General features: G+C 33.7%; 2 protein-coding genes across 5 annotated transcripts; one reads left to right on the top strand and one right to left on the bottom strand.

Moving 5' to 3' along the window:
• The first annotated feature begins 1,706 nt into the window (after nucleotides 1-1,706).
• LOC114258286 (ABSCISIC ACID-INSENSITIVE 5-like protein 5) lies at nucleotides 1,707-7,348 on the top strand. 3 transcript variants are annotated; one of them, XR_003627891.2, is made up of 5 exons: nucleotides 2,119-4,081; nucleotides 4,905-5,022; nucleotides 5,244-5,315; nucleotides 5,515-5,544; nucleotides 7,001-7,348. XR_003627891.2 is itself a non-coding variant. In XM_028198214.2 (4 exons), exons 1-4 carry the CDS (start codon nucleotides 2,948-2,950, stop codon nucleotides 7,073-7,075), a joined length of 1,311 nt encoding a protein of 436 aa, XP_028054015.2. In that variant the 5' UTR covers nucleotides 1,707-2,947; the 3' UTR covers nucleotides 7,076-7,348. The 3 variants fall into 3 exon arrangements, 1 of the variants encoding a protein (XP_028054015.2); XM_028198214.2 differs by lacking the exon at nucleotides 4,905-5,022 and having other exon boundaries at nucleotides 1,707-4,081; XR_014365155.1 differs by lacking the exons at nucleotides 5,515-5,544; nucleotides 7,001-7,348 and having other exon boundaries at nucleotides 5,244-5,316.
• A 2,245-nt stretch (nucleotides 7,349-9,593) lies between these two features.
• Nucleotides 9,594-15,943, bottom strand: LOC114258287 (THO complex subunit 5A). 2 transcript variants are annotated; one of them, XM_028198216.2, is made up of 8 exons: nucleotides 15,596-15,943; nucleotides 14,351-14,641; nucleotides 13,301-13,637; nucleotides 12,519-12,856; nucleotides 12,123-12,382; nucleotides 11,099-11,684; nucleotides 10,856-10,990; nucleotides 9,594-10,324 (listed from the first exon to the last, which is right to left on the bottom strand). In XM_028198216.2, exons 1-8 carry the CDS (start codon nucleotides 15,827-15,829, stop codon nucleotides 10,058-10,060), a joined length of 2,448 nt encoding a protein of 815 aa, XP_028054017.1. In that variant the 5' UTR covers nucleotides 15,830-15,943; the 3' UTR covers nucleotides 9,594-10,057. The 2 variants fall into 2 exon arrangements, with proteins under 2 accessions (XP_028054017.1, XP_028054018.1); XM_028198217.2 differs by having other exon boundaries at nucleotides 15,638-15,908.
• Between the last annotated feature and the right edge of the window lie 1,655 nt (nucleotides 15,944-17,598).

The raw sequence follows: 17,598 nt of genomic DNA, 5'->3' as shown, positions 1-17,598 counted from the left end.
TATTGATAGACAGATAGATAAAAAGAAAATTTCTTGTTTGTTGAACAAATTTGTTCAAAAAATTGAATAGATAATAAAAAAAAAATGATAGAATTTCAACAGATAATTTAAATAGATAGAATTTTTAAAGAGATAAATTTCAACAGATAGTTTTTATTTGGACAAATATTAAACAGATAAAAATTTTGACAGACAAGAATTCCAACAGATAGATTCAATACTTAAAAAATTTCAATAGATAAAAAAATTTGAACTTTACTCAGAAAAAATTTGAACAGATAGTCAACGAAAAGTCAAACAGATAAAAAAAAGTCAAGGTGTAAAATTAGAAACAAAATATTTTCTAGTACTTCTCACCAAACTATTTTATAAATGGCAGACTTCTCACCAATAAAAAAAATCTACTAGATCTAATGCTTTAGACAATTGGTAGAGTGGATTTTTTACCAATTTTCTTTTTTTTTTCCCTAAAAAATATTGTACTTTTTAAGTGTATTTAGATTAAGTGTATCTATAAAAAAAATTGCGTAAAATATTAAAAAATTCACTAAAAACAAAAAAAAAATACGAAAAATAAAAAACTCAATCTTCTAAAAAGTGAATTCAATTTTTTAGGACCAAACATGGTGATTAATTTTATTTTTCAATATTTTCAAAATTATGACTTATTTTTTTGGTATGAACTGATCATATATATATATATATATATTTTGGTAAAAGAAAAAAAAGGTTGTGTAGGCTCTGCGAGTCCCCAATTCCAAGCTAAGACATTGCTTGTGACAATATGTAAGAGCGTCACGCTGAGGGACAATGCAGGATCGAACTCGAGTGAAACATTTTTAGGTCGATCCCTAACTATTAAACCCAGCGCATAGGGACGAATTGATTTGTGTATAAGAAGTATTTTAAAAATGATGAAAAGATTGATTTTTTTTTTTTTTTTGAAAGAGTGAAAAGTATTATCCTAGAGGTTTTTTTTTTTTTTTTTTTTCCTGATAGACACTTGTCAGCAACCCCCTTAAATAATCATAAGATAAAAAAAGGGGAAATTATATTCTAGTGGGATATAATTTTTTTTACACAAACATACACTTTCATAATTTTCACTTACATTTCACATATTTTTATAATTTTTTTTTCTATGTCTTTCTGTGCTGCAATTTCCCCATAAAAAAAATTGTAATAAATATAACATTGTTACGATAATCATAAAAATAAGAAGATTGAAATAAAATAATAACTTTACTGGAAATTCACTATACATACTTGTGTTATATGTATTTTTAAGTTATGCCATTTTTTTAATTAATTATGATTTTATTTTTATTGTAACTTATAAAATTTTTGTTTATATTTTGTGTGTTATTTGGTTACGAATTTTTTTAATTATGACTAAAAAAATATAAAATTATGTTATTTTTTTAATAAAGGAAAGTGAAGTGCGTACAACACTCCAAGGCGTACTTTAGACAAAGCCACTGTTCCCTACTCCACATCACTACCCGACAAACAACACCATCGGACCGATGATTAAGTGCAACGTGGACGATGGTCATCCTCCCATGTATCCTACTCTGATTGGCTACACGTCAAATCACACTCTCCTACCTATCATGATTGGTCCACGACTCCATATACTTACCCCATGCCCATCTCTCATCACTCTATTAAAATTATAAATAAATAAATAAACAAAAAAGAGACTCCTCCGACAATCGACACTTGTCATCTCCAAGACGCAACGCAGCTCAGAAACGTCCAGAAACCATAAAATAAAATAAAAAATGATTTCATTAAGAGAATGATATCAATTTTTAAATTTAATGATGTGTCAAAAAATAATTGATTAATAATTAAAAAATATTTAATTATTAATTAATTATCTTCTTAATATATTATTGAATTTAAAAAATAAATCTAATTTTAATATATGTATAACAATTATTGTGTTTAGTTTTAATTTTTTTATTTTTTGTATTTTTTATTTTTAGTGAATATTTTTAATAATTTTTATTTTTATTTTTATTTTTTTATATACACCTTACTTGTTTAAAAAATAAAATATTTATGAAAAAATATTTTAAAAAATCAATAAATATATAAGAATATAAAGAATATATTGATTTTTTATTTTTTTTTGTACTTTTAGTATTTAGTAAATTTTTAATTTTTTTTATAAATATTATATTTTTTAAATACATTTATATTAAATATATTTAAAAATTAAAATATTATTTAAAATATTTAAAAAATTCAGTAAAAAAATATATTAAAAATAAAAAAAATTAAAACAAGTTAAATACTCTTTAAATAAATACTATTTTTTAATTTTTTATAAAAAAAAATAATGATCAAAAAAGGTAAATAAATACACTTTTTTAAACTCATGTCAAATAAGGTCCAAGTTTCTGTCCCTCTCTCTGTCTCTCTGTGGCTCTCCTTCCATTTGTGTTAAAAATTTTATTTTCTTTTTCAGAAGATCAATCAACTTTCTATTTTTGTTGAACAGGTTCATCTTTCTTTCATTTTTTTTTTTGTTTTTTTGTTTCTGATTTTTTCTGAATATTTTTACCATATTTTTTGAGCTTTTTTGCTGTTGAATGCCACTGGTTTCAAATGTGCTAGCTAGGGCTAGGGTTAGGGTTTTGAATTTGATACTACAACACATGTATAGATACATGTGTGTAGTGATTTGAATTTCATGATCTCAGATTTATGTAGGATTTGATTTTCGTTTTTTTGGGAAATTTTTTTTTTTAAAAAAAAGGTTCCTTATAGTCGCTGAACTTGTTATCAGTAATTTGGTATCTCTGTTGGTTCGATTCTGTGTGAGAGATCAGGAACTCCAATTGATCTAACTTATATCGATGTTTGCATGAGACATTGAGCTTGGATTAGCTTTGGAAACTGATTAGGACACTGTTACATACAAAATTTTTAGTCCAACATGAACTTCAAGAACTTCGGAAATGAGCCGCCGGAGGAGGGAGGTGCCGGCGGTGGTGGAAGGCCGCCGGGGATTTTTCCGCTGGCGAGGCAAACATCCATCTATTCATTGACTTTTGATGAGTTTCAGAGCACAATTGGTGGGAGTGGAAAAGATTTTGGGTCCATGAACATGGATGAATTGTTGAAGAACATTTGGAGTGCTGAGGAGACCCAAACTGTAGGGACTACCAGTGGTTTGCAAGGGCAAGGGCAAGGGCAGGAAGGGGTTGCCCCTAATGGGCATTTGCAGAGACAAGGTTCGTTAACTTTGCCGAGGACGCTGAGTCAGAAGACTGTTGATGAGGTTTGGAGAGATTTAGCGAAAGAGTATGGTGGTGGGAAGGATGGGATTGGTGCTGTGAATTCGAATCAGCCGCAGAGACAGCCGACTTTGGGAGAGATGACTCTTGAGGAGTTCTTGGTGAGAGCTGGTGTTGTGAGGGAAGAGCTTCAATTACCTCACGGAAATCCCAATAATACTGGTTTTTTCGGGGATTTATCACGCCCCAATAACAATACAGCTCTGGGTTTTGCATTTCAACAAATGGGTCAGAACACAGGATTGATGGGTAATAGGATACCTGAGAGTAATAATCAAAATACCATACAGTCTGCTAATTTACCATTGAATGTTAATGGGGTTAGATCAACACAGCAGCAGCAGCAACAACGAGGACAACAACAGCAACAGCTTTTTCCCAAGCAACCAAATATGGGTTATGCCAATCCCATGTCTATACCAAGTAGTACTCAGATGAGTAGCCCTGGATTTAGGGGCGGGATTGTTGGAATTGCGGATTCGACGATTACTAATAACTTGGTTCAGAGTGCTGCACTGCAGGGTGGAGGGATGGGGATGATGGGTTTGGGAGCTGGTGCTGTTACTGTTGCAACAGGTTCTCCAGCATTTTCTTCAGATGGGCTTGGGAAGAGTAATGGAGATACATCTTCTGTTTCACCGGTTCCTTATGTGTTTAATGGAGGTTTACGGGGAAGAAAATCTAGTCATGCTGTGGAGAAGGTTGTTGAGAGGAGACAGAGAAGAATGATTAAGAACAGAGAATCAGCTGCAAGATCACGGGCTCGTAAACAGGTGAATTGTCTTACTATATTCATCAGGCTCTCCTTTTGATGTATTAATTTGAATATTAGCATGCTGGTCTTAGTTTTTGTGCACATAAGGAAATTCCTCCTCATTTAATAGTAATGGCACCAAACACATCCAATTCTTCCAAAATTAGACCATTGTTTGAGACCATTATGAATCACTAGTTCAACTCTAATACTCTTGCTTTGTTAATGAAACTCATTGAAATTGCATGGTAATTGGGATTCATCTTAATCTTTCCGACCAGTATGTTGTGTCCATGAGTTTGTCCATAAACATCCTATATTTGTCCTTGAACGACTTGATGATTGTTTCTTGCAGGACAACATGATAAATAATCCATTAGTTGTGGGCATGGAGCCCCTACAAGTTAGATGTAACTGCAAAAGGAAAATAGCTATTATTTGTGTAGCTTCCATTTGTGATGCCCTATTTAAGGCTCTTACGAATAAAAATGGTAGTTCTGGAGAAAATTTAGGCTAAAAATGAATCTTTGATAAAGTAGCGCGACCATATTTTAGTGATATAAATTCCATGACAACTGCAAAATTGGGCTCTGAGCTTATGATGCATGTGCAATATGATAAAATTCAAGAGTTCTAGGTTTGTGGCAGCAATCTTCATTTTATTTAGCATCTTCTGTTTCTAGATTGTTAGTTGCTTGCTTCTGTTGGAAGAAAGGGTGTAAAGAAACCAACAAAGGAAAATAATGACAAATTTTGTCTTCTTTTGTGGTTTTATGAGTTTGGCTATCATTAACATTCTGCTTTTATCATCCATGGACATGCTGCACCACAATTCATGAAAGAATGGATGGATATCTTATGCGGCAGAATGGTAATGTCATAGCGATCTGATATGACCAGAGATGAAAGATTAGGAGAGGCTACTTCCATGAAAAGTTTAAGGATCTCATTCATTAAAAGGTAATGGATATATGCCTAAAGGAACATAACATTACTTGTACCACCTAAATTTGGTGTGACATTGAATAAGCTTAGACTGTGACTTCAGTTTTGCTTTTTAAGTATACAGAGCACTGGGGACCTAAAACAACAATACTTTATTTTAAGAATGCCATCAATAATGTTGTGTTGTTCAGAATAAATGTTTTTAATAAATAATGGTTCCCTTGGATTTTTGCCAGGCCTATACGATGGAGTTGGAAGCAGAAGTTGCAAAACTGAAAGAGGAAAACCAAGAATTGCGCAAGAAACAGGTATGTCTTGATATACCTTTTCTTTTCCCTTTCTTTGTCAGTGTGTGCACACTGCCACATGCATGCATGCTGACTGGGCATGTGGGGAAATTACAATTCAGTGGTAGCTTCTGTAATTTTTTTCTCTCAAACTTCCACTTTATTGTATTTCTCCTTTTTTATTCAAAGATGAACATAACAATCATCAACTTTGTTGCAGGAGGAAATAATGGAATTGCAGAAAAATCAGGTACACTAAACATGTCTTTTTTAAATGATAAATTGATGACTTTCTTATGTGTGACCCTCTAGCTTCACACACATGCATTCTTATCGTCTCTCTCCACATCAACCATCCATGCCGGCATATTATTTGATTACGCAATTGCATAGCTTCTGTCCCTTTCTTATGTGTTTCTCAATTCCATACCATTTTGTACTTTAAAACATGGCATATCCTATTTCTATTAGTTTCTTCCTACTGTCAGTGATAATTGACATCATGGGTACTCTTACTTCATTAACCCATTCTTACTTTTATGGACAGCACAATTTTCAGTCTCCACTTGGTTATGAAAGATTAACAAAGACAACAAATTGGTTGATTGTTTTACATTTTTACGCAAGTTTCACTATTCTCATGTTTTCATTGCAAGTCTTGCTAAAGTTGCAGTATTTAGTTTGTTTTGACCTGCTGATTCTGAAACCTTCAAACTTCAAAGCATTTCATGATGGTTTTAACTTAGAATTTACCTTTGCTCTTGCAGTCAATTTCTTGTGCATCATTAACACCACCATATGCCACATGAGGCCTTTTTCAGTATATGTTGTTGAGGTTATATATAAACAATGCATTGAGAGAAAATGAATTGTGTCCGCTACTTGTTTAATGTAAACTCTTCAGCATACTTATCTACTGATAATAAAGTTATAATTCATGCTCATTTAAGCCCTTCATACTCTTTTTCCTTTTTCCTTTTTCCTTTTTCCTTTTTCCTTTTTCCTTTTTTTTTTTTTTTTTTTCTGTGGATTTGCTTACTCTGTGTGTTCATTGCTTTATAGAATGCAATATTGTCCGAGCAAAGGTCACAGATATTCATTTAAAAATAACATCATTTGGGTAGTGAAAGGTAGAATGACTGGTTTTGCATTTGTATCTACTCTGTATTCTTCGCTTGAGCCAGTAAATGCTTGTGAAGCCTATATATGCTGATGGGAGTTGGTGACATAGTAATTTGAATTTCACTAAACTTTAGAAAATCTCACAAGGCTTGTGTTATTGTGGAGTGGATTTTGGTAGATAAATAGAGTAATTGCTAGAAAGTAGGCCTAATGTTATGATGGAGATTGATTATGAATTTCAAAGCTAAATTATTTATGTCAATTCGAACTCACTCACTACGTGTCATCGTACCATTGAGCATCAGCATTTGTCTTTTGAGAGATTTATGGTGAAAATGGATATTTTCTTTCTTTCGTTTTTTGGGATAATTATCAATGGATATTTTCTATTAAGGACGATGCTTTTGGTTTGGACACATTCACAGCTCTACTTGCCCTTCTACCACTTTTCACTTCCTCTCTTTGATAGGACAATACCAAAAATTAATTATGCTTGCATTCAATAAATGTTGTAAATAGTGGAAAATGCAACTTCAAGTGATTCTTCAATTTATTTGTTTTATTTACTTATTTTAACGCTGCAGGTCTTGGAGATGATGAACATGCAGCAGGGAGGTAAGAAACGATGCCTGAGGAGAACACAGACTGGGCCATGGTGAAGGGCCGTGATTATGCTTTGATCATTCAAATTTAATAATGTGCATCGTATGTGGCTGTACATATTTATGAGAAGCATATTTTGTGCTTGTAGATCAAAAGGATGAGGGTTGTGTTTTGTTGTAGCTTAATGCTTTCGCTGTCCATAGACTTTTTTTGCTTTTTCTATGAACATCATAGTTAGAAGGGAGCAAAACGCATGTTTTAGGTAATTTGATATATGTTTCAGAATACACCCGGTTCGTTATCAGTAAAAAACACTTGTGTTTCCTGTATTTTGCTTGGGGTGCCTATGTATGGAAATTTAAGCGTAGATCAGTCCAACAGGACAGATCTGTTATATTCCATAACAGGACATGATATGGACGGAAAATACTTTTTGGTACTTTTTGATTCAAATGCTGAAGCTTCCACTTCTGGCCAATTGAAGATGCTCAAGTTTACTTTAATTTTTTAGTTATTGCCAAATTGGGCATATACTTTGTGTGGAGGGTACATATGACATAACAGGCAATCGCTAATGATTGTTAGGCAATATCCAATTGGGGAAAATTTTAAATTTTGGGCATAAAAAGGTCAGGGATCTTTTTTGGCCTCCCAAAGAAAATTATTTGGTGGTACGAGATTAATACATCAGATTTGATATGACCAATTATTATTTGTCAAATTATAAATTTAAGGGAAATTATAAAAAAAAATTCAGGGTCTAGCGTGTTTTTCAAATTAAATCTTATAGTTTTAATTTGAACAAATTAAATTTTGGAGTTTCTTCCATGTTTTAACGTGAACCCTTAGTCTATATCCGTTTAATTGAACTAACGGAATTTGGGCAAAATTCTCACATTCAAGCACACATGTGTAAACACTTGTATCTCCCTCGTTGTAATTCCGTTTCGCTTCATTTTTGCGTCGTTGGATTCACCTCATTGCCTAGTTTTCATTCCATTCCTCATACGCCTTGTTCCACCTCTTTTTATGTGCCATTGGAGCTCTGAAAGTTGAAAAAAAAAAAAAATTTCTCCCTTTGGGCATAATTTTCAAATTCAAACACACATGTTCAAGCACTTGTATCTCCTTCGTCGTAATTCCGTTTTCCCTCATTTTTGTTTCTTTGAATTCACCTCATAGCCTAGTTTTCTTTCCACCCCTAATATGCCTTGTTCTACCTCTTTTTGCATACTGTCGAAGTTCCAAAATTTGGCTAAAAATAAGATTTTTCTTTCTTTGGGCAAAACTTCATATTCAAACCCACATATTCAAACACTTGTATCTCCTTCATCGTTATTCCGTTTCGCCTCATTTTTGCTTTGTTGGACTCACCTCATGGTCTAATTTTCATTTCACCCATCATGCGCCTTATTCCACATCTTTTTGTATGTCGTCAAGCTCCAAAAATTGGCAAAAAATATTTTTTTTTTCCTCCTCTATTTTCTATCTCCATGCTTCTTCCTTCCTACTTTTTTTCCACAATTATTCTCTTTTTTCCTTTTCCTTCATGGCCCTTCCACCAAGCTCGTGGTGGCCACCGAACCTTCGATGGTGGCAGTGTTGTTGAGTATGAATGTATATGACTTACAAGAATGGAAAGAAACATAAGAGTGGGGGAAGGGCCATGAAAGAAGAGGAAAAGAGAGAATAATTGTGGAAATGAAGGAGGAAGGAAGAAGTATGGACATATAAGATAGAGGGGGAAAAAAAAAGACAGAAATTTTATTTTTAGCCAACTTTCAGAATTCTGACAACACGCAAAAAGAAGTGGAACAAGACGTATTAGGGGTGGAAAGAAAATTAGGCTATGAGGTGAATCCAACGACGCAAAAATAAGGCAAAACGGAATTACGACGAAGGAGATACAAGTGTTTAAATGTGTGTTTGAATCTAAAAATTTTGCCCAAAGAGAAAAATCTTATTTTTGGCTAACTTTCGAAGTTCCAATGGCACACAAAAAGAGGTGAAACAAGACGTATGAGGGATGGGATGAAAACTAGGCAATGAGGTGAATCCAACGACACAAAAATGAGACGAAATAGAGTTACGATGAAAGAGGAACAAGTGTTTGAACATGTGTGCTTGAATCTAAGAATTTTGCCCAGATTCTGTTAGTTCAATCAAACGGATATATATAGAAGGTTCACATTGAAACACGAAAAAAACTCCAAAGTATAATTTGTCAAAATTAAAACTATAGAGTTTAATTTGAAAAACACGCAAAATCTTGAAATTTTTTTTGTAATTTCCCCTAAATTTAAACTCCAGAATCCTGCTTCTTTACTTACTAAAAATGAAAGTTTCAATGAAGTAAAATCTTGAATCTTATTGTTTGGGAACATACTTATTTAGAATGTTTACAATTTTCTTTTATCTTATTTGAGTTATATCACTTTCTTACTATTTTTTTACACAACTTTTCATTAAAAGTTAAAAAATTATTAAAACAATCTATATTCTCAAATCAAGGACGTACTAAGAAAGCAAGCAGCTGATTACAACTCACATCATTGTAAGAATTTCAACAAACTGTTACTTGTCAATCAATAACTTGGCCATTTGGGTCACAAGTTAGCTGAAGTTTATTCACAATTACTGAGCACCATTAGGTAACAAGTTCTAATGCAGATGTGCAGGCATGATTACCAAAGCACCAGCTCTACTACTATTTGCAAGAACTCCAAGGTTTACACAGTTTCAATCTAAGAAACAATTGTTCAACGAGAACGCCATACCCACCTGAATCATTATGATGACATTCATAACAAAATATCGATATTAGCTTTTCAAAATTCAAGGGACTCAAAACGCCATGAATTCAAAAATAACAAAAACCACATAATCCGAACACCATAATACTTTGCAGATCTACTACCTTGACAGTAGAATGAAAACCTCAGAAAAAGATATCTCAATCAACAATCCTTTCCCCATCCCTCAAATCCAATAAGAAGAATCTTTGAATTCGGATCAAATCTGGGTCCGAATAGATGCTTCTAGTAAGGATAGCCAGGGGTACAACCGCTGTCCTTCCAGGAGATCATCTTCCTACGATCTCTTCCTCTATATGATCTGGCAAGTAGACTACCGCTTACAGGCTTGCATAAACCTACATCAACCACGGAAGTACTCTTTCTCCTCTCAGAACTTGGGGCACCTTCGTCCATGTAAAAGTCAAACAGCATTGCTAGACAACGTACTTGATGGCCTAAGATGAAGTTCTCTTGATCCAGAGGTATCAACTTTAATGTATGAACATTGATCTACAGATAGCAGATAGCACAAGATTAAAGAGAGGGATTAAGAATAGAGAGGCAATAAGTGGAAAAATACAAGATACGATACTATTTACTGCTATCAAGAAAGTCTTTCTCTAGAAAATGCTTTGAAGCAGTGAAGATGTGACTCTATAGTAACATATATCCAAGACTTCATAAAAGCCATTTTCTGGATAATGCTTGAAAAAAATGAAATTTTTGATCCATCATGTTAAGGGACAGATATCTGGACAAATTTATTGCAGAAACCATATAACATATTGATTTGAGAAATTGTGTCAATGTGACATGTAACTGTCTTGTATCACCCCATACGTGGATATTTATGATTGGTTCTTTGTTTGGAAATAATCATTAAGGAAATAATGAAAACAAATAGTAATATCTTGTCATGTAGGTGAAAAAACCTAGTGATATATACCAGTCCTCTATTGTTTTAATTGCCCGTAGTTACAAGGCCGCTAATAAAAAAAAATTATATCTAAATCTAAGACTACAGAGTTCTCTGTTGCTTACCTCTGCTTCCATGGCACGAAGTTCATTATACCACTCAGAACCACCACTCTCGGAATGATTTTCTCCAAGCAATGCAGTAGAAAGACTCAGTGTAAAATAAGGGGGCCTAAGAGGATACTCCTTGCTTATCTTAATCTGCCATAATAGATGCTTCATTACTCAAGTGAATCATCAAAAGATCAGTAAACAAACAGAAAAGAAGACAAAAAATACAAATGTAAACAACACCAGCATTTCAGTTACCTTGGCTTCTAACTTCATGTTCGTCTTGTTATTGTCCACAGTCCTGGTTAAAACAAGAGAATATTCCTGCACACCATAGTCAGCCCAAGAATTTCCAACCATTTCATAGCGCCCAATCAAGGCTGTATTTTCTGTCTCTTGATCAATTTGTACAGGCTCATCCAGATCACTTTCAGAATCCAGCAGGAGTTCTGAATCCTCGTAATTTTTCCTGAAACTTTGAGATTTTGCCATCCCGATTGGAGAAACCATACTCTTTGAAATCAAAGACAGCCGTTTGGAGTGCTCAAGATCGGATCCTTTTGGAGTGAGTTTAACATCATTTACGACAGCTGAGACCGGAACTAAAGATGGAAGTTCCCCATCTTCCCTTGCATTTTCTACCTCTTCCCTTGAAGTACCAGACCTTCCATCCATATCCATGTCTGAAGGGCCCTGACCTTGTTCCACATCAACAACAGGCAAAGACGAAGCATGATTAGGTGACCAACCATGCAAACTGCATAAAGGGGTATGCGAGGCCCATGGAACGCTTTCACAAGTCAGAGAAGGCCATTTAAGCTTCAAAAGTAAATCAAGCTGATCCCTGTAAGCCAACCAAACATTTCCAAGATTTCAACAAGTATACCATATGCCATAGACAAACAAAAAAGGAGTCTCAAGGGCAAGGGTAAATAATAAACGAATCAATATGACCATAACATGGGCGCGCGCGAACACACACAAAAGTCATATAAAGTAGAGAATATTTAAATTTGAGCAACAAGCACCACATGAACCATTTATATCATTAATACCATTAAATTAGTTCAAAACTGCAAGGTTCGATATTACTTAACCAAAACAAAAACAAAAAAAAACCTGCAAAGAGCCAATATTCCAAGACGATCAAAAAAAAACAAAACAAAACAAAAGAAAGAATGAAAGAAAAAGAGCCAATACTTGAGTACATTGTGTATCTGCCTCATACATGCTTCCTATTCTAAAAAGCTCAGGACTCCAAACATATAGAGCAGTGACTCACGCAAGACCCAGCTGAGCCTTTTTCCGAGAGCGAATCCTTTGCACAACTGTCTGTACGCGATTTTGCTGACGGTATATGGAGAGACCAGATATAACCGCAGCATTTTTAGCTGTTTCATTGCCTGTAGTTTCACAGCTTGTAAGAAATGGTGATAGCTCTGGCAAAAAATCAATTCCAGCCAAATGCTGGGCCCACCCATATGGACGTGAACTTCTCCTTTCATCAAATGTCAGGGCATCACCAACGTGGAGCTTGGCTGACTGCATGTCATTCAAGAAATATTATCCAATAAATTTTTTATTTTATTTTATTTTTTATTTTAATTTTCTTTTGCTGGAGAATGATAAGTAGAGTTATGGACATATAAAATTGAGCCTGCAAGCAAAAGACTCATACCTGGTGAGGAAGTTCAAGGCCAGTGTCATCGGGGAACAAGTTGCATAAGATGTTATTCTCAGGTCCTTCATTGGAGCCTTCAATCCCAACACATACAACATTCAACTTTATTAAGTATTCAAACTTCAGAGTGATTAGTTTTGTAGACTTGGGATCAGAAGCCTCATCATCATGTATATAGAGAATGATTTTCAGTGGATGAGCTTGATATATTCCTGTCTGGTCAAGATTCTCTTTGCCTGGAACCTTCTTTGGCCGCTTTCTCCTTCTTTGCCCATCATCTTCCTCTTCAGGTACATCATCCTCCAACTTGGAATTCTCTATGTTGCTAGAAATACCTGGCCCATCAAAACCACCTTAATATTAGGAGCCACCAGACCAACATGAAACCATTCCCCAACCTTAAGCAAGTTGAAAACCGAGTCAAACAAATAGTTTTTATATGCAACAAAATGGCAAGATACAAAAATACTGAAATCAATTCAGGTCCCAAACCAACTGAATCATTTTTAATATGTTCATAAATTTCCTAATTTTTAAAATACTACTTGACATAAATCAGCTGATGCACTAGGTTCCTGTTACGCCCTTTCCCGTCAATCCCATCAGCAAAATGAAACTCCTAACTAAGCAAGCTGATTAGTTAAAAAACTTCTAACTGCACCAGGGCTAAAGAAACCAAGTATACAAAAATCAGCACAAACATCTCTACAAATAGATCACCAAAAAACAAAACTCAACAAGCCAAATTACCAGTGTACTTTTTTTTGACAAGTAATTACCAGTGTCTTTATTTGCTTGCTGTCGAGCGAAGGCTTGAGCATCCTTCACACTTCCTGCAATCTCCATATCAATGTTTTCCCCAAATGCTTCCTTTTGGGCCAAGAACTGTGAGTAAATCACATAAAGAGGAGGGGGAAGCAACTCTGCCAAGTGATGCTGCTTCAGTTTCTTTGTATGCAGAACCCCCAGTTGGTGCTGTACGGGCAATGATGCTTTCTTAAGCGACTTGAGGTGTGAAGGAAGACTCGATAAGAACTTCTTCCTGTTAGCAATGGTCTCCAGAAGTTTTTGCTTTTGTTGTTCGAGTTTCTCATGAAGTTTGCATAATTCTTTGCGCTGATACAGTAAATTTGTAAGTACTTCTCAATCCAGCTCTAGTAATAAGAATAATAACAATAACAATAAAAAAATAGTAATAATAATGAAGTTAGTTTGCTTCTGGGAGATAACACTCATGAAAGAGTCAAAGGAGGAGAGGGAATTCAAATTATAGGGTAAACAACATTCATTTTCCGTACAAGTCCTCATGGTGCATTCTTTGCATGCCTAGAAATATATCAACAGAAAAAAGGGAAGGAGACGAACTGTGATTCATACAACAACATTCAGGTAGTGGCAGATAGTATGAAGTCAACAACCTCTAACAAATGAAAAAAGTACCACGAACTGTGATTCATACTCTCCATGGAAACTTTTCCAAACAATCAAAAAGAGAAAGAAAAAAGAGGTGGGGCATCATTTAAATTACGATCTCTTTTGGTGAACCAAGCTTTTGGCCATTTATTTAAGATCTTAACCTTCAAATAGGGCAAGATTGGTCAGATGGAAAACTAGGGATTAAACTTCTAATACAATAGATCCCTATTCAATGGAATAATGAGTGCACTCATCTGTAAATTTTCGATGCAAAAGCTTTACATAAAATGACATTTAACATCATAAGACTTGTGAATTACGGTATTGACTATACTTTTCAATCTTTAAGGCAACTTTTCTTACAACATCGACAAGAAAAACATACAACACTATTTGCAGCCATCAATATTTACCTGGAACAACTCGAAATTGAGCCTCTTGAGCATCAAATTGTGTGCACTGTCATTTGATATTACAGAGCTTTTAATATCTTCCGGTGCATCTCTAAAAAATTCTTCCTCGGGCACAAGCTGAATATCAGGATGTTTAGACTTGAAGTCTTTGCAAGCTTTTATTGCTTTCACATAATGACTTTTCTCATACATCAAGTTATGGAGCTGCAACGTTGTGAAGTCAACAGGTGCTTTTGCACGTTCTGTTTCTGCTTTTACACGATCTTCTTCAAGCAAGATGGAACGATTTGCCTGTGATAGAAGACTTTAAGCCACATAAGTTTGCAAGCATGAACAAGACATTAGAGTTAATATTTCAATTTTGGTCATGGATTAGCTATAATGAGCACATATCAAAATAAGGGACAAAAAAGTGAATTAAGTAAATGAAAGCATACAGGATTTCAATCAAGGCATACATCAATCAAAACCTACACCTTAATTGGAGAAACAACACACAGAGAGTAATGGACAAAACTTTCTTCTTCTGGAATATCCAATCCAACTTGAATCAACTCAACTACACATTCTCACACACTCTATCAAGGGACATATCTTCACTTAATTTTGACCTTCCTCTTTCCCTAGCATTAGGCTCAATACAGACAATGTCACCATATTGATCGATCACAAATGCAAATGGTCAATAATTCAAGTAAGAATTTTTCTCCTATACTTCCACAATCGTATGAATTAGCTCATTCATTAGTTTGTACCTTGCATTTTAACTACACTTATTGACAACCAAGATGTTCCTCAGTTGCAACATTATGTCCCATAAATCAAGGCTGCTGTTGCAGCCATCTAACAAAAATTTTATCTCGACTGTCACAAGTATAGCACTCATCCTTGAACCTTTTTAAAATATACGAGCAACATAATCACTAATCTCTCCATCCTCATGTATAATCGAACTTCCGTAGCAAAATCATTCACTCTTTCGTATCCCTTCTCACTTGTGTGCACCTATCACTCGAATACCTTTCTTCGACTTAACCGTCATTAGAATTGTTACCATTTCAGCATCCCATCCCAAATTTTCATTCAACAAATTCACCACTCAGCTTAAAATATTTGACATTTTTCACAAATCAGACCCAAAAAATGTTCTTTAAAAAAATTTACAAGATAATATATATACATATGTCTATGTATAGCCCTAATTGAATTGTGAAAAGAAAGGACAGATGAATGGAAACCCTAGACCTGACGAAGAGCGACGAAATTGAGGAGCATCTGAGTGACGACCTCACGGAGTTGGGATTTGGGTTTGGATTCTCGCTTGATGGAGAGCATCTTGGTCACGATCTCCTCCACTGAAGTCCTGCTCTGCTGCAGCATATCGTACGCCGACTTCTGTAACGTGGGCTGTGGTGGTGCTAACTCTCCAAATTCCTCAGAACAAGCCACCGCCTCTCCTTCTTCCATGCTCACCTCCATTTTGGCCCCGTTCTCTCTCACCTGCGGCTTCCTTCCTGTTTCCACCACTCTATGTATGTATGCCTCCGTTCTCTCTTTTCTTTCTGTTTATTTGGCTTTAAATCACATTTAAGTACGCATAAATTTCAATTAATTATTTTTATTTTGGTTAATAAAAATAAAAAAGTTCAAATAATTAATAAAATAAAACAATATGGCCTTGTTTGGTTTGTTTTAAAAAAAAAAATTTAGAAAAAATTCTCTATAAACAAATTTTTAAGAATAATCAAACCAAACAAATATTTCCAAAAAAAAATCTCAAAATTTTGTTTGGTTACTTACTTTCCAAAATCACTCTCTCTCTTATACACATCAAATCAATAACTTTTTTTAAAACTCTCTTCCCAAAACAATTTTTGAAAAAAGACAAATCAAACAAATTTTCGTGCTTTTTATCTCAAAAATTACTCTACAAACAAGTTTTCTCTTACAATTATTTATTTAACTACAAAAAAAAATTTATAAATCATTTCAAACATAAATGTTTTTCATCTCATAAAAGTAAAAATATCAATTAAAATAATCAAGTTTTCAAACCAGACATTTATCCAAATACTCTTTTTTTTTTTTTAACCCAAAAAAAAATATGAGATTCTATTGACTTTTGAACCAAAATAAAAAATAAAATAAAAAATCTATTTTCGTTTAATATCGAATGAGACTCAAATTGAATCTAAAAAAATAATAATTCTTATCACTTAAATAGTACACAATACATAATAAATTTATTTTATTTTTACTTATTTAAATTATACATATATTGCATGTATTAACATGAAAATATCGAATGAGACTCAAATTGAATCTAGAAAAATAATAATTCTTATCACTTAAATAGTATACAATGCATAATAAATATTTTATTTTATTTTTACTGATTTAAATTATACATATATTGCATGTATTAACAACTAATATACACATTAACGAGACCTTTTCAAATTTATTGTTTTTGTAAATAAAAATTATTATATTAAACATTATTTTTTATTTAAAAATAATTAAAGGATTATATTTGAAACACACAATAAAAATGTAAGATTAATAAAAATAGAATTAAATAAAATAAATTTTAATTCAACATAAATTTAAAAAAGGATTAATTACTTAAAGTCCTAATGACAGTAGGTGTGGTAGCTTAATTCCTATGCAATAGTTTTTGGACGCATAAGTCCCATTTTGGAATGCAATTGACGTTAATGCCCTTTTGAATCTAACGTATTAGAGATGCAACTTCAAAGAAAGAAGAGGACTTTGAATGTCCTTAAGAAATTTTACGACTAGGAAGAGGAGCAAAGCCTGCATCTTCATAGATCTTTTCAAACACTTGATAATGATGATCGTTTGGATTATCCGAAGATTTTTAAATTGGAGGTTTGCGATGCCTCAACCTTTTACACTTTCGTTCTGATCTATTCTCTTCCTTGATCACTTCAATTTGCAACAACTTTGTGTGTGTGTGTGTGTGTGTGTGCGTGTGTGTAACTCCACTCCTTAAAATGCTTGATTGCTCAATTTCAACGTTCATAACAGAGCATATTAAATCGACTAAAGAGATGGGCAAGGAGATCTGGTTTGTAGGTAAAAACTGAGATATTCTCAATTCCAAAACTGAGAATGTTCTCAATTTAAAATTAAGAATGATTTCAGTTTGCAAAAAATATCCAGTAAAACTGATAAGTTTTTTAATTTTTTTGGTGTTAAAAACTGATAATATTATTATTTTTCCA

Source organism: Camellia sinensis, chromosome 3, assembly GCF_055761805.1.
Source record: "Camellia sinensis isolate YWXY chromosome 3, ASM5576180v1, whole genome shotgun sequence".
In the NCBI taxonomy this organism is placed as follows: Eukaryota; Viridiplantae; Streptophyta; class Magnoliopsida; order Ericales; family Theaceae; genus Camellia; species Camellia sinensis.
The sequence above is the reverse complement of the archived record's forward strand: the minus strand, read 5'-3'. Positions and strand labels throughout refer to the sequence as shown.